The following is a 22530-nucleotide window of genomic DNA, read 5'->3' as shown; positions in this document are numbered from 1 at the left end:
GAACAGTTTCAGGTTAAGTACAGACCTGCAGAATGAATTAAGTACTTAACCTGAGGTACCACTGTACACTGATTAGGGTAAATTGAAATTCCAGGTTTTTAATCCAAAACACACCATAAGAATGACTCTCTAACGAACTCAGTTTCACTCAGCTGTGCTGCAGCTAGTTCTAGCTCTGGGCTGGCATGAACATTGGCTGTGGAAGCAACTCCAGTGTTCAGCTCATTGCAAGGAAAAATTCTATTTTTTTTTTCTCTAGACTTGTTTGAATGCATCCATCTAGACCTTTACTACTCATTAGATTTATTTGTGATGGAGGGTACTAATGCACTGAAGGTTTGAGTGTTTTACAATAACACAAGCCAGCTCAATGTCATGTGGAAAAATAAAATGGGCCATTTGAAATGAGCAGCTTCTGTGCTGGGTTCTGTGAACCAGTTCACTCCAATTTAGCCATCCTGTAGATAGAAATCCATGCAAGCTGCCAATGGCTAGCTGGTGGCCAGTTTTAACAAAGCTCATCATAACACTCCAGTTTGCATTCCATAGCACTTACTATACTAAATGTCCTCAATAAAGTTACAAATATAGACTGAATTGCTATTAAACGCAATCACAGACAACGAGAAATGCTGTGATTATATTTTAACAAAAGGATATATACAGACTTCCATCTGCATTTGTAGGGCACCAGAAAGGCATAATTTGCCTTGTTGTTGTTGTTTTTAATTATTTTATTTACAAGCACAAATATGCAAAAAAGATGAACACTGTGGACAACAATAAAAGGAGCAGTGCAGATAATTACAATATTTGATGTGCCAGAGATATTGATACAGAGGTTGTTTAAGAGACCCAAATTTCTCTCCTTGGTGCAGACAGATAAGTTGGGTAGTTTTTGTTATGTGAATGGTGCCATGGACCCCCTGCATGGGTTACGTGGACCCCCTGAGGTCTGTGGACCACCAACTGCGAACCACTGGTCTAGTTAACTAAAGGGTATTCCACCTCTTTTCAGTTACAGTCATCTGTATATCAAAAGAGCTTGAGATAGTGTTAGGTTGAAATAAACGACAGACGAGTGAGGAGTGTCATATGGGAGGCATCTGTCGAGCATGTCTCGGGGAGTCCATTTTATTGAATATTACAGCATTGCCACATATGTGCTTGTTGCTGATTGGTTAACACAAGTACAAAGCAAAGGTTGCATATAAGCATTAATCATGAATAGATTAAAGGCTGGGAAAGGGAACACAGAACTAGACAGGCATCAAAACCTCCTTATTAAACTATAACTAGTGATTAATATAACAAGACTTAAACAATTACTAGTGATTGATATAGCAAGACTTAAAAGGACATAACAATCACGTTCCGTAGATGTGGTCAATCATGGATTAAGAACAGGTCAGGGTACAATGTTTTCATGAACTCAATGTGAACTGAACATTCTAGGGTGATGAAGGAATGTCTCAGCTTAGAACGGTTTTGTCCGAGTCCTGTGCAGAAGCAAAACTTCCCATCATGCCAGAGTCATGTGCAAATTTCCAAAAGTTCATAGAGAATGGACACCAGCCCCTTCCCACAGTTCCTTGATTTGAATCTAGTGAGGCTAGAGAGTACAGGCACCTTTTCTTAGCCACCCACAAGTCAACAATTCATTGGCTGTATAGGTTATTACTCTAATATCTTTGAAAGAGTGCCAATGTGAAGCAACCTCTACCATGGAGCCTCACCCAAGAAAGATTCAGTCCAGCATCATGGTCAGAAACCTCACATCAGGAATGAGGAACAGGTGCTATTGCACTCCAGTTCCCACCAGCCCTTGCCAGCATGGTTGATTGATGATGAGGGGTGATGGGAGTTGCACTCCAGCAAAATCTGGAGGGCCATAGATTGCCTATCCCTGTCCTAGATGCTTGCCTCCCAGACCTCTTTAAACAGCAGTGTAAAGTAATGCTGGTCCTGAGAAGCGATCTACCATCCAAGCATAGCTCCATACTCACCCAACCTATAACGCCTTGAAAACCTGTATTCTGTTTCAGTGTAACTAAGCTTGCCTCCTTTGTTTCTTCTTAGAAGGCTCCTGTGCTTGTAGCAGCTGAAGTTTTTGCCAGCATAGAGAAGCAATAAAACCTGACCCATTGAAGGCATGCCTGCCCTGCGGTTGTCAAAGGCAAATGAGAGCCTGCTTGGGAGAAGTTGCAACGCTATTGCAACTGGCCAGTTGAAGTGTGTAAAACGACAGACCCCTCTGATGCTTTGAAAAGACGGTCTCTTTGCTGAGCATCCAGAAGACAACCAAAGGCCCAGACTGGAAGGGAAGCTGCTAAGACTATTGCTCTGCAGCCTAACAGGATTGCAGCAAGAAATTAGCAATAACTTGCCTAAAATGACACTACCCTTGTTCCAATGGGGTCTCAGGGAGGAGGTGACCTCCAACATGTGTTTGATCCAAACTGTTTTGGGATGTGTAAGTTAGAAACAGCACCAAAGTGGGTTAGAACAGTAGCTTCACTTTTTTTTACCGCCAGCACCACAGGCTCACTCTGCTGTGCACTATGCACCCATTTGGTTAGGTGTCTTGTTATAATCTTCATTGTTTTTTCATAAACTTTTCCCTTTCCCTCTTTTAAAAACAATAGTGGCACTGTGGTGTGACCCACTTTAGGACATTTCTGGATCCAACCAGCCAGTCAAAAAACTATGTTTTGGACTATTTTCAATTAATACATGAAAACACTTGAAAAATACTGTGATTGGTTTGAACCCACAATTCCCTGACTTACCATATCAGATGAAAGTGCCAATTAGCCAATGCTCAAATTGCTTATCTTTGTGACAGCCCCCTTACTTTTGGTTTTAGAAGACTATGGGGAGAATGAACTGATAAAGTATGGGGGGAGGGACACACGGTTGGCTTTCTGTACGTCATTTTGGAGGGGGGGGCTATAGTGAAGAACCACAAGATATCCTGTGGCATACTGTTTTCTCTGTAAAAGCCCAAAATAACAGTGCCTGTATATGAGTGAGAGGAAGAGAGCAGAATAGTATACCCTTAAAACCCAGAGATCTTCCGTTCTCCTTGATTCTAAACTTAGCTCTGCCACTGGTCCAACCGTACAGATGACTCACTCGACTTCCTTGGATTTAAATCATCCGTCTTAGAAAACTTGTTAAAGAAATACGTCACAGAAAATTAAATGTTGTCTCTAAGTTTAGCTACGCTGCCCAGAGTATAAATATTTTAACTTTCATGAATTCCTATCTCCTTTTCATGTGAAAAGCTTGTTTATAAAGGAAAAGAATTTTTAATGTGCAGTTTTATGGGTCATTTTAATGTGCTGTTTTATAGATTGACTCTTTTATTCTTAGGTTTTTTATGTAACAGCCCACAATTGATTACAACTTTAACCATGTTCAAGGTTGTTTCATTCCAGCACAGCCCACACAATGTTCATTCTCTCTGGCTTTGAGGTGTTGCTTGTCTAAAAAAAAAGCCAATTCTTGAGCCCTCCTGATAGCATTCTGCCATTAAACTGTTACTCAAATCAGGGCCATAGACAGGATAGCTCAGTGGCACATACGGTGAATTGTTTTATAGGGAAACAGTTAGGGCCAGAAACAATTGTGCTATTTTTTGCAATAAAGAATTCTGTACAAACTATCTGCCATGTGCATTTTTTTGACTGTGGAACACTCTTGACAGCCACAGCCAGTGGTCATGTTCTCCAATATACCCCACCAAGAGTTTTGGGGTGGTAAGGGAGGCCTCTTGTCAGTGCACCCTGTACCTCCCTACTGGCAAGGAGGTCAAAGCCACAGCTGAGCCAACAGAAGAAGATGATCGCCTCCACAGGGCCTTTCAACACACACAAGGGAAACAGGTACTTGCCTAATACTAGTTCACACCAATTTTCCATAAGTGTTGCAGGCTGTGAATGGCAGCATCTATGCAAGTCTTGGACACTGTTTTTCACATTGTCTGCTACGTCATCCTTGTTCAAACTGGCCCCTCCCTGCCCATAATTCTAGGTCTAGAGACACACAACGGTGTAATTCTTCACTGTGGTTTTATAAAAACAATGTCATTTATAAAGCTGGTGACCTTTTAAAAGTTTGAGGCCTGTGTGGCACTATTCTGTGGCATGATTTGCCACTTGACATCAGGGTAATGCAGTAGAACAGGGAAGTCTTGCAGACAGAGCATATGTGCCAGAGGATTTTAGTCCTTCCTGATCACCTGTCATGTGCTCATCGTACAGTCTTTCTTGTGCATGTCATTTGCTCACAGCCTCAAAACTACTACCCACAATATGGTGACAATAGTAGTCTACCCCACATGCTATGAGAGGAAAATGCAATGAAGATAATTAAATGTGCTAGATAAATAGCTGTTGGATACCACCTTTTAATCAGTGAATGCTGCTACATTTTTGCAACTTTCCTTCCAGGGAAAATTGTATATGTATAGAATTCTTATTTGCGATGTTTGGAAAATTCAGTGCATTTTTTTTTTAGTTTGCCTTAAGGAGCTGGACAACTTTCAATACCCTGGTGAACTACCTTGATGCTTTCCATTTTATGGCCATGGCAGGGTGTGGTATGTTCTAGGTTAAAAACTTTAGAAGATAAGAAGAGACCGCTGGTTCAGGCTAATGACCCACCTAGTCCAGCATTCTCATAGTGGCCAACCAGATGCCTATGGGAAGCCTGAAAGCAAGATTTGAACACAACATCACTCTCCCCACTCGTGTCAGAGCTGGCTTTCTAGTCCAAGCAACAGAGCATCCAATGTAACAACTGGCTGCAGAGAATTCAGGCCTCCCAGAAGAACATGGTAAGGTGAGAAGGAGGTGGCATTCTGCAGCTTTTAATGGTTATGGGCATCCCATGGAAGGAAAGAGTTGGTGCTTTTCCCTTGTTGCTCTCAAGGTGTTTTATTTGTCAACAGGTTGCTGGAAAAGGAAGGAATGAGGGCGGGTTATTATTTGTGGCCATAGTAGGGTGTTCCGGATCAGCCGTAAAGCAGCAAACACAAGGGCTAGAACACAACATGGCCTTAGCTAGTGGCTGACCATCTGATAGGGAGATAGGTCAGCATGGCATGACTTGGGACTGTCTCCTGCCAACTGTTTTTCAGTATGGTTGGATTCAGCTGTGCTGGGATGATTTGAGGCTATTGAAAGAACAAGTCCTGGTTTTGGAGCACATTGGTGGAGGCGTATTTTATGATCAAATGCATTTATACCATGCATAGTTGGGAGGGGGTTGGCCCTAGTGACTTAAGCAGAGCTCAAAATGAAATGAATAGAAACCTACATTTGGCATTGTCCAGAATGGAGGGAAGTATATGTCTCACTATGAGAAGAACTGCACAGGACAGATGGGATCTATTGGGCTGATATCAATCATGATATCTACCCACAAACATCACAACAACTTTATTCTTGCTCAGCATAATATTATGTTAATGTGTCTGGTGGAAGAAAGCAAGGAAGAGTAGCTGGCATGGCTGTTGCCTTCAGGCACTAATAAGTTCCTTTGTGTGTGCCAGAAAAATCAGTGTATCATAGAAGTCCTCTTAGGATGCAAATCACTGTTCACTTAATATCCTCCTGCCAGGCGAAAAGATCTCCCAGCTATAAAGGAGCAGAAATAGACTGGATCATGGCATACACACCCAGCCCAGAGCAATCCATACAATCAATGTTTTTGTTTGCTGTTAACTAGATGTTAACCTCATGAAATCTGCTCGTTGGAGGTCAGGTAATTGTCCCCTAACAGCCTAGCTTCTCACTGGCTTGAATGGAACTAACTCAAGTTCTGTAACTTTTCCTTCTGCACCAGTGGGTCTTGCTTCCAAGTATCACGGTGTTAAGGCACCTTTTCCAAGCTTAGGTTTTTACTGAAGTAGCACGTCGTCTTGGAGTGGGCCTGTTGCTTCTGCTGCTGCTGCTGTTTCTACGACTTCCTAGTTTTGCCATCTTGGAGTGGTTTGATTATTTCTGGTACTGAACAAAGAAGCATAAGAGGGTTGTTTTTCTTTCTGTAATTTAAATGTGGAGGAGCTTTTTACACTCTAGCTAAGAACAGTTTCTAATCTGCTGGAATGATGGTAATCACAAGCATAACAAGGATCTGGAGTATTTCCAATTATTTCCCACACATTTAACTGAAGGCTTCCCCTTAGAATACCCTCCTATGAATCCTTATGCTGTCAGTTCAACCTGGTTCCCAGGTAGCAGGCACCGTTCTCAAAGGAGCCCCTTAACTCTCCACACGCTGGTGGATGGGACTTGAAGCAACACTTTTTAGAGTAGTGGAGCCGTGTTTTTGACTGAGTGGTCCTACTGCTGTTGCTTTGTACCTGAGTACAAACAGGTGCAACTTGAAACTGGAGTGCTTAGAGCATTGATAGCATTGGAGAAATGGAATGCTTTAAAATGTATCTGAACGTTTTGTGTTTTTAGAACAGTCTTCCCCAGTCTGGTGCCCTCTAGATATTTTGTACTGTGTGACACATCAGCCCCAGCTGCTGGGAGTTGTGTTCCAAAACATTTGGAGGACCACAAGTTAACCACCCATGCTTTAGTTTAGCACATCTTTATTATAATAAAAATTGCACTACTGGGAATTCCTGGGCTGTCCATTACTGCTCATTCTTAACCATGTTTCTTAGGGCCCCACAAAATGTCCTTTTTATGGAGTATGTGTCATGCTTTTGTGTCCATGATGGTATCAGGGTGGTTAGATGCATTCCTGCTTTCCATGTTGTTTGTGCCTTCTAAGGTTTGGGGGCAGTATTTCTGCTTCGTTTCAGTGCATGTCCCATGGTTTCCTACTGAAATCCCATACCTTTTCATATCACAGACATTTGCAGGGCATGTGCCGCTTCTGTTGCACTATAGTGCAAGAGTGCTCCTCCAGATGGCAAGAATGCAGTAACACTCGTGACAGAATAGCTAAGAAAGCAGCAGGATGTGCACACAGCCCAGTGTAAATCCACCACTCGTGCACTCTTATTGTGTTAATGACAAGTTGCAGAAAACACCCACAAAAAGACACCAGTCTGGAGGGGCCTGTGGAAAGTCCTAAAGAAAGTACTAAAGAGACAGACCTGCTGAATTTGCTGGGGTTTATTTCACAGAAAACATGCATGGAATAGAGCTGCAGGCCTGATCACGGATTCGCCTCCAGGAGACAGTCTATGTTTACTCCAAAATAAATCCCATCACGTTTTTAATGAGATTTACTCCCCAGTTAGTAAGCCTGGTTTCAAAAGTGCAGCTCTTGAACACAATCCAGAAATACCCATGTCTAATTCCTACAGAATTCAGTTGTACAAGAGGGCCCAGTAAAGAGCTGAACAGCATGATCCCGTTTACTCTGACGAAAGTCCCCTTGAGGTTTCCTCTGAGAAAGTGTGTAGGATCACACTGCACATCCTATTAATTTCAACGACATTAAAACATGGATGGTAACGTTCTTCGGATAGTTGCCCCACATCTGTTCGACTTGACTTTCTAAAGCAGGTGTGGCTAAACTGTGACCCTCCAGATGTTGCTGGACTACAGTTTCCATCATTCCTGACCACGCTGGGTGGGGCTGATGGGGCAGGACCAGTCCAACAACATCTGGCAAGCCACAGGTTCCCCATTCCTGCTCTAAAGTCAGATAGCTGAGAGACTTGAACCATTGCTTCAAGAGCAGCTGCAACAAATTCATTGGAGTGTAAATAAGAGCTGGCTCTCAAAGCGGTTGGAGGATCCCTATAATAAGTGGGAGAAAGTAAAGCTTTATTTCTTTTTTTAAAAAAAACTGATTATTTTGAATGAGTTGGTTGGGGTGGCTTTTGTTTTTGGTTCCTTCTCTCGATTGTGTCTGAAGTTGCAGTTCCAATAATTTCCTACTTGATTATATTGTAGAAGCATCAAATAAGAAAGGTGGGAGGAAGAAGAAACCCTACAGGTTAAAATAAAATGTTATAGATTTCATTAAAGATAAAATAATCAGAATCATAATTTAAGAGGTTATTTCCTGGTGGAAATCCATTTGCACTGTCTCCCCCAAACATTAGACGAAATGGCATTGTTTACAAAAATTTATTAATACAAACTTTACACACTTTGAAATAACAGTTCTCAAAGTCCTATTGATGGAAACCACGGGTGTTTTACTTTTTGCTGTAGTGCTTTTTTGATACTCAAATTGCTACACAGAAGGAAGAAAAAATATATAGATATAGATAGATATCTCCAAAATACTGACATCTAACCTCAGTGATCACTGGATTTCCAATTGGATCCATGGGATTTAAGGCTCTTGGCGACAAAGGATAGGTATCCTAGACAGGCGACCACGGGCTGTGTGGAGAAACGTTACGCTGGCAGACTGACTGAAACTGACTAGCCCACTGGACTAGCAAGGCGAAGCTGAGCACGACTAGCACGTCAAAAGGGAGCCCCTAGAGGTCGCCGTCGCGTCATCGCACCAAACATGGGACACAAACACACAGCAAGAGGTCCTGCCCGTTGTCCTCGTCAAAGGAACAACTCGCGAGGCTTGGAGACTTAACACCAAAAGAAGGAAAGGGAAAGGGGGGGAAAGCGAAAAGAAAGAAATGCAAGCTGATGTGTTGCAGCATTGTAGGGCCACTAAATAGCCATCTGTGAACTCGTGGCGATTTAAAAGGCGAAGGGAAGGCACGAAAAGCTGCAAACGGCATCCTGCGTCACATGGCCTGAAGAGAATGCAAAATTCAAGTAAGATTGATCTCATACACACCACTCAGGCATCAGATCGAAGGCCCTCGACGGCTGCGCTACCGCTGGCTGCAGCAGTAGCCTGCCTGGGACCTGCATGCAAACTCGATTGGGTTTGCTGTGATGGATTACTCGGGGCCCGGATCAGACGGGGGGGGGGGGGGGGAGAGTCTGACGGGTGAGACGGGCGCCTTTTCTCTGCTCGACGGCTGAGTGGCTCGTAAAGCAAGACGAGGCGCTGGGCTCGAGGGGGCGCTGGCGTGCACCTCCGCCCCGGCTTTGCCCTTAGGAGACGCGTTCCATTCATTTCAACGGGGAGCCGGCTGCTAAACTGCCGTCGGGATCAGAGTGCCAATCTCTCAAGAGCTTCCAGATCTCCCCACCACCCGTTTTAGTAGCTGAGGAGCTGGGAATCCTGCTGACGATTCTCACAGGCTAAAAATCTCCTTTACAGTACTCGGAAAAACAAGGGCCATTCATAACAGGGCTGTCGTTTCAGACACCAAGGATAATTCTACGTTAAAGTTACGGGGCGGGCACAGCAGAACTACAGGTGCGCTGCGCATTTTAAAGCACTCTCCTACCCCTTGAAACGGTCGCGGCTTCCCTCAAAGAATTCTGGGGACCGTAGTTTCTTAAGAGTGCTGAGTTGCTAGGAAAGACCCCTGTTATTCCCCTCAAAGAGCTACAGTTATTAGAGCTCCCTGAGTAGAGGGGCTGGTTGTTAAACCACTCTGGCAATCCTAGCTCTGTGAGGGGACTAGTGCGTCTCCTAACAAGGCTCAGCACCCATAACAAACTACAGCTATCGGGATTCTCTGCGGGGTGCGACGCTGCTTTCAATGTTCAGCGCAGCTATTTGTTGCGGGTGCTCTTTCATATATCCCATAATAACTAGAAGCAATGTCATCAACACAGAAAAAAAGGTTGCCTTCTCCCTTCTTCTATTTAATTTTTTGAAGCAAAGGAGACTGTCCTTAGTATGGTCATATTTGTCCTGCTTTTAACTTGACTAACTAGAGGTGTCCAATACAGAAGGAAGAATCACACGGAGTTGGAAACCTGGGCAACTTTTTAACTTGGGAGATACGCTTTGCATCGAGGTTAGGTTTTCACCCCGTTGACTTCAGTTGAACAGTCAAGCAAAATCCCACTGCTAAAAAAAGAGATTTCTTTCCAGCACATGAATGAAAGGTGGCAACCTAAATGGATTTAGATCCAAGTCCTACAACTCAACAAGGAGATCTGGGATGGGGGCTCTAGAAATAAGGCGCCCACCCGTTTGGTCGAGTCTGAGCTACGGGAGACCCAATTAATCCGAGGCCACCCTATGATTGAATCTGATTGACACCCTGATCCTTTAAGGCGCATTGCAGCCGACAGACGACATCCCAAAAGGTACTCAGCTCGTTAAAGCAATGGTGCCGTCGAGACAGGACCCTGGGAAGAAAGACCTGGGTCCCTAAATACAGTAGGGCTGGTTTACCATAAGAAGGGGAGCGAGAGAGCCGCCAAGGCTATTCAACCCAGGGTAAAATGACCGTACTGCACCACTGTGTTAAGAGAACCCTCAACAAATGTGTTTTCCATTGAAATGAATGGGACGTCCTTCTGGATAAGTCTGCTGACTTAAAAATGCCAAGTTCCCTTGATTTCAGTGGGAACAGAGAGAGGGGCGGGGTGTTGCTTGTTCTTTGAGCAGCTTCCGTTCATTCATACCTGTGACTGGCGCCGTGCGCAGGCGCACGCCAAATAAGTGTGAATGAACAGAAGGCAGGACAAAGGCCATCAAGGAGAATGAACGGTTTGGAACTGCAACCTTCAGCCCCATTGAGTTCAACAGAACTAGATCGGCTTCGAACCACCCTATTTACATTTGGCAGTTAATTCTCTGGAGGAAAGAGGGGGGAAACAAGTCCCTTCTGAGTTGGGACTATTTCAATACCGACTGCACACAATCCAAGGGATTATTTCAGTGCCCTCCACACACTTCACACACAAACACAAACGCACGCGCAGGCGCACACGCACTCACATTTCAAGGTCCCCGTCCCCACAGAAAGATGCTTGATCAGGTCTTAGAAACTGAAGCGCAGAGGGAACACTACACATTCTAGCATGACCAAAGTTGATTGTATGAAATAAATTTTACTAAGCGGTTAAAGCCATAATGTAGAAAAATACATTTTAAACCTCCAAACTCAATAAATCAACAAGGAACCGAAAAGAAAAGGAAAAGGAAAGGAAAAAAACTTTTTCGTCATAGTGCATAATTCTTTAGTGGTGGAATATATAGAGAGATATATAGATATAGGCGCTACAGCAGGGGGGGAGGGGCCTAAGACAGTCTGACAATTAAGAGCTTGCATCATAACAAAACCAAAAGTGCCTGAGGCGTTCACAATATAATTGTTGGTTGTTGCTTTCGAGGGAAAAAAGAAACGAAAGTGGCCCCGATGGAAAACACAACATTTGCGAGAGAGGCCATCGAGGGCGGAGAAGCGAAAGTTCTATCAGGGAACCATGAACTGGGGGGGGGGGGGAGAGAGAGCGTGAAAGTGACTCCCACCGGGCGGGCGGGCGGGCGGGCGGGGCGGGGGGCGATTATCAAGAGAGAACGCTAGCCAATATATCACAAGATGAGAAGAAGGATGGACAGCACTGGAGAGTTACACGTGAATACTTTGCATCAAGATCCGATACCAAACAGCTCGTAGGCCGATGGATCTCTTTGAGGCGGGATCCACACCTGCAGCAGAATAGGTGGAAACGGAAGGTGGTAGAGTTGCTAAGGTTGCAGAGTGGAATATACCATTTCAGATTACAGGTGCACTTTTTTAATTAAAAAAATGCACCCTTTAATTATTTCTATATCTTATTAACTTCTGGCGTTGGGAATGGAGGAATGGGACTGTACTAGAATCTTCCTTCCAGTTCTCTACTGACAGGGTTCTTTCTTTCTTTCTTTCTTTCTTTCTTTCTTTCTTTCTTTCTTTCTTTCTGAAGTGCTATTGTCCACTTTGCCATCACGAGTTTCACCTCCGTCTGCTGCATGGATAGATCCGGCCTGATGGGGCAGGTTATCTTTAACTCCTAGAACCTAGTCTGTGCCAAGTCCAAAACCCAAAGGGATGGGGTAGGGGGGTCGTTTCTTTTCTATTCCGCCCTAGATCTGAACTCCGAACTTCCTAACGGATCGAACTTATTACTTCTGAGGCTACCTCAGGGTTGGATGCAGATTTTAGCCTTCTTAGAGTTGACGCATCGATCTATTCTGAGTATGGCTAAGTCTGGACCCTACATATGCACAGTGTGAGATATGTATATATTTATACACAGTGCATTGTGTATCTATATGTGTATACACACACCTGCATATGGGAAGATGCCCCCTTCTTAGTCTGCTATCCCAGAAACCAGAAAAAACAACTCTTCCAGGAATTCTCATTGGGGCGCAACTATTTATTTCGACAATTTGCATCCTGCTGAACTACAATCGTCTCTTAAACTACCGGACCCTGGTCCTCTCTGCTCACAAGCGCTAAGACGGATCGGCATGACCCTTCACCCCCTCTCCCCTCCTACAGGTAGGGAGAGGCGCTCCTTTGCCCCCCCCCATTGAGAGGAGTGGCCAGGAGAGAGGGGTTCTGGGGCGAGGGGGGGCCGATTCACCTTAAACGGTCTTGCAGGCTCATTTCTTCACTTGGTCTCAGAGCAGATCCAGATACATTGAAAAAAGGGCAGTCAGAGTAAAGCAGGGAAATGTCATTTCTAGAAGGGAGGGGGGAGGGGGAAGGAGGAAGGACGTGTCAAAGGAGCCTGACAGGAGACTCACCGGGGCAAGGAACTGCGTCAGTAATTCTCCCAAATCAATAGCCTCATATTCCCCTTGTAGCAGGGCATCTTTGTCTATGTACAGTAGCAAATGGAGAATAGTAATTTCTTCAACCCTGTCATGGATAAAAATACTCTCCTTTTAATTTCCATTACAAAAATAGGAGCAATATTCAAAACAATGATTGTCTTCTCCATTTTTTTCTCTTCTTTTTTTAAATATAAAAACATAAAACAGCTCAGGCGAATGTCCTCGGTCTCTTGTGCAAATGCTAACCACTGCAGCATCAGTTGGTTCTCTCTAATTCCCTAGTCTATCGAGCTAGCTCTAGCAGGTCTATAGATTCTAATCTTAACATTTAGTTAGTTAGTTTAAGGATTGGTCCACAAAGTAGATCTGTGCGTTTTCTCTAGTGCTTATTTTTAAATATTATTTTGGTACAAAAGAAAAACAATATTATTATCAAAATATTCATTTAATGGCTTTACTTCATACATAAATACATGTTTAGATAACACAGGAGCGGTGATTGACCAGTCAGTTTGGAAATGACTTTTTAGGGACGGGGGCGGGTTTGGGGGGGGGTCCTCTCTCGGATTTTTTTTTCCCCGGGGCTTTTGTATACACAGGAGCGATTGGGAAACTCATCGCTACAAATAGGCTACTCGGCGTCCTTTGTTTCTAACTCTTTGTTTATACCTTTTCCCCAGGACTGCTGCCAAGTATTTCTTGACAGCCATTTGTTTTCGGTAGCGGCTGTAGCTGTCTGTGAATATGCCGTCCGAGTGCCTTTTGGAAAGCGGTTCCGAGTCATCCTCCAGGCCGCTCGCTCCGCTGCAAGGAGTAGGGGAAAGAGAGCAGGAGAGAAAAAGAAGAAGGCAAAGCGAAACGTGGTTGCAAAATCGGAAACCGCGAACCCTGCCGCAGGAGCTACGTCTTTCGGAAGCAGAAAAGGGAAAGGGGACGGGAAATTGCGCCCAGAATGCGCAGGCAGGCCACCTTAATGCCCAGAAGGCTGGTCAGTTTCACTGCCAATGGGCGTTTGCTGGGTGGACTCAGTGTAGACTCTTATTGCGCACCATCTTGTTCATAAACAAGAGGAAGCAGTCACTTTCTATTCTTCTTTATCTTCCATTGTATTGCTGTCTGGTGTGTGTGTGTGTGTGTGTGTGTGTGTGTGTGTGTGTGTTGGGGGGGTGTCCCAGCTTTCCCTTTTCTTTCCTACCCAGGCTTGCTCCACAGGCCAATGCCCCCCCATGCCAAACAATAAGCCCCTCGCGATCTGCCCCGATTAATCTTCATCCTTTTAACAATTCGAAGCTTTGTGTGTGTGTGTGTGTTTCCCCCTTTATATCATCCTCATTATCACCATCCTTTTTATCACAGAGTTATCCAAAAACATTCGGTCTAGGGAAGGATCTGGCGGTGGAGTGTGCAGGGACGGGGGTTCTGTTTTGTTTTGTTCCTTGAAAGATGGGGGTTGCTCCTTTCAAGCAGCGCGAGCAACACGTAGAGCAGGGGCCGGAGCAATAAAGGGCAGGTTCTTTCCCCGGCGCCAAGAAACAAAGGCTTTCTCTAACCACGCTGCGGAAGTTGAAGTGTGATCATAATACAAGTCGACAGTCGGGAGACAATCTCTTCCTGGCATGAATTATTCATCCTGAAATGGTGTAATCCATTTCCCCCTGGGCTTTATTAAAATGTTGCCTTCTGCCGATACACACGCGGGCTGGCATCCGGCTAGGAGGGTTGATTTCAAAGCAGAGGTCGGGGACGGGGAGGGAGAAGGAGGGAGGGGCTGCTTTGTTTTTATTTCCCATTTTATTTCTTTTCCGCACGTTCTGTGGTCAGTCTGCGCCTGGATCTATGGAAATGATGCCCTCTTCCCCCCAAAGGAGCCTCGAGTATTTATTTAATCATCCCCAGCGGGCTGGAGGGGGTCGGTCAGACTCCGCAGAGGAGCGAACTGTGCAACTGACAAGGTCTTTATCAGCTGAGCTTGTCGCCGCACCTTTTCATCCTGTCAGGCTGAATGGGGCGGGGAGGGAGGCCGGTTGTGTCACATTCGAGGGAGCGTGGAGGATTAGCAACCCTATTTAACAATATAGCCCAATCCTCTGAAGGTTGTAAACCGGGAAAGCCCACCTCTCCGGGAGTTCAGCCCAGTTCTGTTTAATAATATTCTTCTCTAGACGACATTCCACCCGTAGTTTGATCAACAGCCCAACTTAACGACGATGACCCGCTTGGCACCCACATTCCCTAAACGCGCTGACTTAGAGACAGACTTGAAATTCCCTTGTTCTGAATAGGATTCCTCGCAAGAAAAGGGAAAGGTTGACAGCTATGCTTGTTGGTCTTCCACGCACCCTGGGACAGTTTGATCCAGAACCTGTGCATCGAACTGTGATCCAGATTTGCATGCATTTCTATCGTTTGTGCAGAGATGACAGATCCGCTGAGCTCTACAAAATAACATGCCCAGTGCCATTTAATCCATTCTAACCCCATGGGATGGTCCATTAAGATTTGTTCCTTAGATTCTCCCCCCCCTTGCACACCCACACTCCCACCCCACCCCACCCAAACAAGGAAGACCGTCTTACCCCACCCGCTTGGCCATCAGAGAATGAAGGTACTTCCTCGCCGATAACTGGCCCAAGACTTTCCTGTAGGCTTTATTAAAGATCCCATCCGCATGCCTAGAAAGAAGAAACGAAGGGAGGAGGGAAGCGGTGGAGAGAGGGAGGGAGGAGGAGGGAGACACAGAGATCAAAATAAAACAGGCAACAAGCCACGACCAGCAAGCTGATGGCGGAACCTAGTACTACCCAGAGCTCGTCCTGCAGGGAAACCTCAGCGGGGGGGGGGGAATCTGGGGGTCGGCCTCTGCTTGGGTCCCCCAGGGACCTCGGGCCGCGCCTGCCTGGGCAGCGGAGTCTCGAGAGAGCGCGCTCCCCCCCTCTCCCCTCCCCAGCTGGCAGCTGTCGGGGCAACTCGGGTCATTTTCTAGGACGGGGCGCGCGGCGCGCTACTCAGAAACTGGTTTTTTTTCCCCGGAGAGAGGTAAGTCGGATTGCTCGCCTCCTTCTTCCCCACCCCGTCTGTTCTCGGTCTGACGATCCTCGGCTTGAGAGGGGTGCTTCTCCTCCTCACCCTCTTCCAAAGACAAAGCGGAGGAAGGCTGGGAAACCACCTCTCTTCCCACCCCACCCCCACTGGCCCGCCACACCCACCGCGCGGTCCATTGCGCAGCTGCTCCGGCGCAAGGGGCGCGTCCAGTCCAGGTCAGGATGCCCAGGATGGCAGCCTGCACTGAACTCTATCTATCTGTGGCTTAATCACCTCTTTTCCGGTGGGTAATACAAGGTGTACACGTCGTCCAGCATGGAGGAAGGGTCGGCTATCCCGAGGGGCTCGCTGTCGAAGGCGTAGTCGGGCAGGGTGTTGCCGTCTTCGTCGTACGCTTCATCTTCCAGCCTGCTGTAGAGGGAGACAGGCGCCGCGCCTTGAGTGCGGGATCGCGGCGGGAGCGGGGTGGGTGGGCACGTCGAGGGGGCGGCGGTGGGAGGAGGGGGAGGCAGCACTGGCTGGGACCATGAGGCACCCTCACTCCCACTCAGAAGCACCCATGGCGCCCGAGGCTCGCTCCCTTTCCCTCCCACTTCGCTTCCCCTACGCTTGGTCTGCCCCCTTAGCCGCGAGGAAGAAGACTGCCAGCTAGCTAAGGGACCCCCCCCAAAAAAAAGGGAAAGAAAGAGCCCCACAGGCTGCCAAAACGAGAGGAGGGAGGAGGCAGACATCTCTGCAGCAATTCCTCCTACTCGCCAGCCGCCTGTTTTGTCCTTCTATTACACCTTCAATTCAGGGGTCCACGTCGAGTTCTCCGTTCCCAGGTAGCGTTCAAAGGACTTCGCCCATCTTTTCTCATTCAAGCCAAAGGCTTTTCGCGCTCCCAGTTGACCCAGTGGGACAAAGGGGGAGGCGATCTTGGACTCAAGACCTCTCCACCCCGGAATCCTTTCTGCCTTTCTGCAAATCGGTTTCGTTTCGATTTTATTTCGGTGTCTCGGACAGTTCAGAGGCAGTGGAAGTGGAGTGGATCAGAGCATGCATGGAGACTGGGAGATTGGGTTGAAATCCTCGCTTGGCCATGTCACTTGTTGGGAGGAGACCTTGGGCACGTAGGGACGAATTAAGCATTACATTGATAGGGCTCATGCCAGTGATGGGAACCTGTGGACCTCTAGATGTTAGCGGACTGTATCAACCCCAGTTAGGCTGGATGTTGAGACAACAACCGGAGAGTCTCCTGGGTTAGGCCCTCTGTTTCCCAGTTAAGCTCAATGGGCGACCTCGGACCCACCACTTTCTCGTAGCCTTGTCTTCCTCACAGGGTTGTTGTGAAATGAGAATCTATGTATGTAGGCATGAACTACATCACTCGTGACTTTGCCACAGCTATAGGGTAGAAGAGGGATTTCCCTTTAAAGAAACTAGTGTTCCGATATTTATCTATTTCTTTTCTTATTTTAATACATATTAATTTAAGACAATTCGTTTGATGAATTAATGCTTCTCTCCCTCGTTAATATAAAGTTCCTTCCTATTAGCCTGAGATCCCTTGTACCCTTAATCCAGGCCTGTGGGCAACGCAGAATCTAACTAGGGAACGGTGTAAAAACGATTGGGAGATGAAATGATCTTTATACACCCAACACACGCCATTTACACGCAGTGTCTGGGAAGCAGGCCAGAATCAGCGTGTGAAAAATAAGCAATAGGGTTTTTATTATGGCTATATTTTTAATGCCCAGATATTTTCTTCACATATTTGAAAGGGCTCTGGTAAGACACACTTTTACAATGCATAAGATTTAACCCCTCGCATCTCCTGGTAGGACTGGAAAAGCCTCTGTCTGAAACCCAGTACAACCAGTTCTCCTCAACCTTGGGTCCCAGATCTTTCTGGATTAAAACACCCGTCATTCCTGACCATTGGCTAAACTGGCCGGGGCATGATGGGAGTTGTAGTCTAATAGTATATGGAGCTCCAAGACTGAAGAACATTAGAAATCCTAAACTGACTGCAATGCTGTGGCTCGGTTAAGGCAGCTTCCTGTGGGCTGGGTTTTCTTCCCACCTTCTCCCAAGTCCTCAGGGTGTCCCTACTCCTGAGAAGTAGGAGGAGACCCCCTGGGGAGGAGACGTCTCTAAAAACGTAGGAATGGAGCTGCTCTGGACTCGGGGCATGAGTTTGCGTTTCTCCCCTTCCTTCCTCTGCGCAAGCAGACACACGCTCTCCGCTCTCTTTTCTGCGCCTTACAACGGTTCCCCCCCCCTCCCCGCTTCCCACCCAGCCTGATCTCCGTCGTGGTCTCCCTGCTGCCGGATTTAGGTCACTGCGCGTCTCTCCGGCAGCTATTTTCGTCTGCGGAGCTCTGGCAGGAGCTATCAATAATGGATGCTCCTCAAGTGTTTCGCGGCTGCTAATTCAGGCGCTTGAATGGAGCCAAGAGCCGCCCCCGCTACATCCACGGGGGGGGGAGGGTCCCCCTCCCCGGGACTGACAGCTGCTCCCACCCCCCCGCCACCCAGCCCCACCAACTCCCAGGTCTCGGTTGGCAAAGAGGGCTGAAAGACCTGGGGGAACCTTGGACAACAATCTTCCAAGAGGGTGGGAGAGGCTGGTTCGTCTCAGGACAACCTCAGAGCCTGGGCAGGAGCGTCGCGGCGCGTTGGGCACTCTGTCGCCAGGACTGAGCCGTTTTCATTCTCAGTGCCCCCTCCCCGGGGGCAGGGAAAGCCTCGTGCTTCCTCAAGATTGGTGGCAGATCACAAGAATCCGCCCCTCCTCCTCCCAATTCTTATGATCTAGAAACCAATAGGGGTCAGTAGCGTTCTTGGCTTCTGTCCCTCTTAAAGAGGAGGGGGGAAAGCAACGCAGGGGGAAAGCACCCTGTTGGTCTGGGCGCAGCAGCCTTCCCGGACTCAGCACCCTGACGGAAGTCCTCAGCACCGCTCCGCAAGCGGTCTCCGCTGGGCCACCTTGGAGGGATTTTCGAAAAAGCGCAATATTTGTCTTGCTGGCTCAAAAATCCCATCTTGCTCTGCCTTCTGTCCTCTAGAGTGGTTTGCCCTAAGCGTTTGGGAAGTTCACAAGCAGCCGTTCGTTACAGATCGGCTGCTCCTGATCAAGGAGGATCCACTTTTAATAAGAGGAAATTTGGAACAAAGGGGTATAAAGTCGATACAACCAACTTAGGTTATGCGGAAGGAGCCTTGTGCCGTATTAAAGGTTATAGACTCCTGGTCGACTCAGGCTCCCTTTTGGGTAATTTTGGGAGCAACAAGGCAGCCAATCTCTACTACTCTATCTCTACTACCAACCGTCTGTCGATACTGCTAATGATAACAGGGAAATGCTCCCGGGTGGTGCTACAGGCTTGTCCTGCCATCCTAAAAGTAAAGTTGCTATCATCAATCCATAGTCTATACTCTACTATAATTCACTGTGGAGCTTATTGCCAAAGAAACGTGCTCAGGTTCCTGGTATGAGACAGTTGACTGAGGGATGCAGTTTAAACAGCCTAGATTAAAAAAAAAACATTTCATTGGAATTTAACTTCCTGGGGCATGCATTTGGGTTTGCAACCTTAAGGTACAGGCCTGCTCGTTAGATTCAGTATGGTTATTCCAGAAGCAAACCTTTTGGTAAGAATCCCAGTTGAATGGCATTTGGTGGAGCGATCTTAGCAGTCCATCCACATTTTCCTTTCAATAAAAGTTATACTTGCGGGAAATCAATTTAGTAAGGCTCAATCCTACAGTGTTTCCATTTAGAAGACCCGCACCATCGAAGCTTTAAAAACTTACAGAGAAATCTGAAGATCGAAATGACAAACTGCGCCAGCCAATAGAATTTCACGGATGGGGCCAACCCTACACACTTCACGCGTATACATTAATGGTAGCTTCAGTCTGGGCCACGGCGATTCACATTAACCTGCCTTCCCTAGATGCGCACCTTCCTTCTAAGCACGGCTGCTTAAGCAGCAGGCGCCATTGAAATTAGCGGGGCCTCCGCCAGGTACATGCATTAGTCCTACCGAGTTCAACGATTCCAAGTACTGTAGGATGTGATCGTATCAATGCATCATGTGTGGATTGAGTCGCCCATTTTACATACCGTAACACTTCTGCTGTAATATATTACTCACTAGATGTAATTTCCTACCTGTGATCCGTACTGCCAGAAACGTAGCAGACACCGCAGAGTCCTTAGCTATAACCCAAAGCCTTTCTCTAATAATTTGCCTACAGGTTCAGTACCTGCCAGGCAAACGCAGCAGGTAATAGGCAGCCAAATTCGGGATTAGAAGTCTACATGTATACAGGTATACCTATGTCCTAGATAGAAACATACTTTCGTTGTGAGCCCAGGGATGCTCCTATGCACACAATCTAAAATCATAAAAGGGTTTGTTCCAGAATATATGTGCATAGAATTGGGCTACAGGTACATTTATTTCGGAGTCAACGTTTTAGATATCAGAATGGCTGGTCTATCGTAATCTGCCTGTATTTCTCAATGTTTGGCACTCTGATTATCTGGAAAGAAACTCCACATATCTCACAACTGTTGCAGATAAACACACATAAGCTTCACACACCCACACCCTGCTTCTAAACGCATAACTTGGAGTTAATAGCCCAAGGAAGATTTAGGATAGCAGCCTGGCATGTTAATGAGTGGCTTTATATTTCGGTTTATGCTTCAGACCCAACCCCATGGATTGGTGGTATAGAATTCATACCACAGAACAGAAAGCGAATGGGAACCCCAAGATAAGCATTGCTTATATTGGAGAAAGCGGAGGAGGGTGAAATGAAATTGTATACATTCCGGAGACGAATATATTGTAGGATATCCCGATTTCCTACGAGCATTTAATTAAGTAATTTTCAGGCGCGCCCACTAGCACGCACGCGCACTCTCTTTCACACACAGAGAGAGAGAGAGAGAGAGACACCAAACGCAACTTGCACAGTTGCTCGGTAGTCAATTTCACTGCTGCGCTAAGGACAGCAGCCTGTGTTTCTAACCTGGAGGGTTTCTTAGAGCATCAGCTATCAATGTCTCTAAGCAAGTGACCTAACCCGGACTTGGAACCTTGAGCTGTGTGGGTTCCCCAAGGTTAGAGAATGCGGGAATTCTTGGGGAGTTTTCCTTCTTGGCAAGGAAAGGGCCAATTTGTCTCTAGCTGGAGGCTAGAAGGCTGAATCTGAGCTGGACAGCTCCCAGCGAAGCGTCTGGACCCGGTTAGCAGTGGCGAGAGAAGGGTGGGGGAAAGAAATCCCATGCAGTATAATAAGCCAAGCCCTGGCTCCCAGTCGGGTGGGGAGAGCCGGGCATTCACTCACCTCAGCGCGGGGTATTGGAGTCCAGCAGCAGGCGAGCAGTAGACGCTGCAGTGCATGATTATCCCATAGACCAGCAGGGCGAGAAGCGCTTTGTTACACATTGCCACTCTAGGAGGGTGGGAAAGAGAAACCGCGGTCACAAGGGGCTCCTAGGGGGCTCCCTGTCCCCTTCCCCAGCTTTGTCCAGTAAAGAATCAGCTCTTGTCACCTTGAAGCTATCAGATGCTGAGGAAACCCGCCTGTGGGACTTTTCACCAACCCAGGCACAACCTCTCCCACCCGCCCCCCTCCTCCCCTCCCGGCACTGCCATGCCCCTCTCCCCCGCCCCGATTCCGCTCATTCGCCTTACCATTCAACTCTGGAAACCAGGCACAAGACAGGATCTGAATCAAGGAGGATTTCTCCCTTCTTCTTCTTCTTCTTCTTGTTGTTGTTGTTGTTGTTGTTCTCCTCCTTCTCTCGCTCTCTTCCTTCCAGGAAGTTTTGGTGGGGATAGTTAATCCTCCTGAAGCATCGCCTCTCTCTCGGTTTCCCTCTGTGTGTCTCTTGCTTTCTTCCTCTGATGGGCAAAGAGGGAAACCGCAGAAAGGGAGGGGGCGTGGGACAGACAAGCAGATCGACTTGTTAGCTGCCTAGCTTGGGGGGGGGGGGGTTGCTCAGCTCAGATTTTTTAAAAGTTGCAGGTGTAAAGTGGAGTCTGCCAGGCAGGCAAGAGACAAGGGGAGAGAGAGAGGGTGAGGAGAGGAAGAAGGGGAAATCCTTGCAGGAAGGAAGAGGGAAACAGAAAGGGAGAAAGTGGGAACTGGCTGCGTTATAGCAAATGCTACAGAGCGGTTCTTTCCCCCTTCCCTGAACAGCTCCTGGCTTCAGCGTCGATTTGTCTCCTTTTGCTCCACTACCTCCTCCTTTCTTCTCCTTTCTTCCCCCTTCTGTGCCTTCCAAGCTGACCAGCTTTGGCTGCTGGATGCTGACAGCCCCGGCTCCCACCTTAGCTACCAGATCTTTTGCACCCTCTTTGCTTTCTGCTCCCAGCTCTCTGTTGTAAACAGGGGGTCTCTCCCTCTCTTTCTCTCAGTCTCTCTGCCTTGTTGCCTTGCCGGGTGTCTGGCTTGTTTTGTTTCTCTGTTGATGTGGCGTTCGGATTTTTATTTGCCAATGACTTTTTTTTATTGTTGTTGTTGCAGTCACGTAATAATCGGTATCAGAAAAGACGTCACCACCCCAATTCCTCAAGGAACAGAACAATCCCAACTTCAAGATGATGCGAGCAGGAGTCATAAGCTTCTCATAAGCACTTTAACTTACACCTCCCCCCCCCCGCCCCTTCCCAACCAAAACTCTCACTGAGGTGGCTAATTTTCAAATTTCACATTTCCCCTATATTTCAGAGATGGATCATTCGATTGCATGTCTCTTGCAGAAAGTCGGTCCTTCACATATACTTTTTTCTCCTCTTCCTAAACGCCTTGCTTGGAAATAATCCCCACTGATTTCAATGGAAATTG

General features: G+C 46.9%; 1 protein-coding gene across 8 annotated transcripts; it reads right to left on the bottom strand.

Annotated features, from left to right (window-relative positions):
- Window positions 1-7124: 7124 nt before the first annotated feature.
- ADCYAP1 (adenylate cyclase activating polypeptide 1) lies at window positions 7125-22278 on the bottom strand. 8 transcript variants are annotated; one of them, XM_083748827.1, is made up of 7 exons: window positions 21375-22274; window positions 21025-21132; window positions 15946-16083; window positions 15207-15302; window positions 13300-13434; window positions 12601-12715; window positions 7125-8743 (listed from the first exon to the last, which is right to left on the bottom strand). In XM_083748827.1, the coding sequence occupies exons 2-7, from the start codon at window positions 21123-21125 to the stop codon at window positions 8735-8737; spliced, it is 594 nt and encodes a 197-aa protein (XP_083604953.1). In that variant the 5' UTR covers window positions 21126-21132; window positions 21375-22274; the 3' UTR covers window positions 7125-8734. The 8 variants fall into 8 exon arrangements, with proteins under 8 accessions (XP_083604953.1, XP_083604949.1, XP_083604954.1 ...); XM_083748825.1 differs by lacking the exon at window positions 7125-8743 and adding an exon at window positions 10894-11514 and having other exon boundaries at window positions 21375-22277; XM_083748823.1 differs by lacking the exon at window positions 12601-12715 and having other exon boundaries at window positions 21375-22278.
- Between the last annotated feature and the right edge of the window lie 252 nt (window positions 22279-22530).

This window comes from Podarcis gaigeae, assembly GCF_964106915.1.
Source record: "Podarcis gaigeae genome assembly, chromosome: 7".
In the NCBI taxonomy this organism is placed as follows: domain Eukaryota; kingdom Metazoa; phylum Chordata; class Lepidosauria; order Squamata; family Lacertidae; genus Podarcis; species Podarcis gaigeae.
This window is presented reverse-complemented; position numbering and strand designations above follow the sequence as displayed.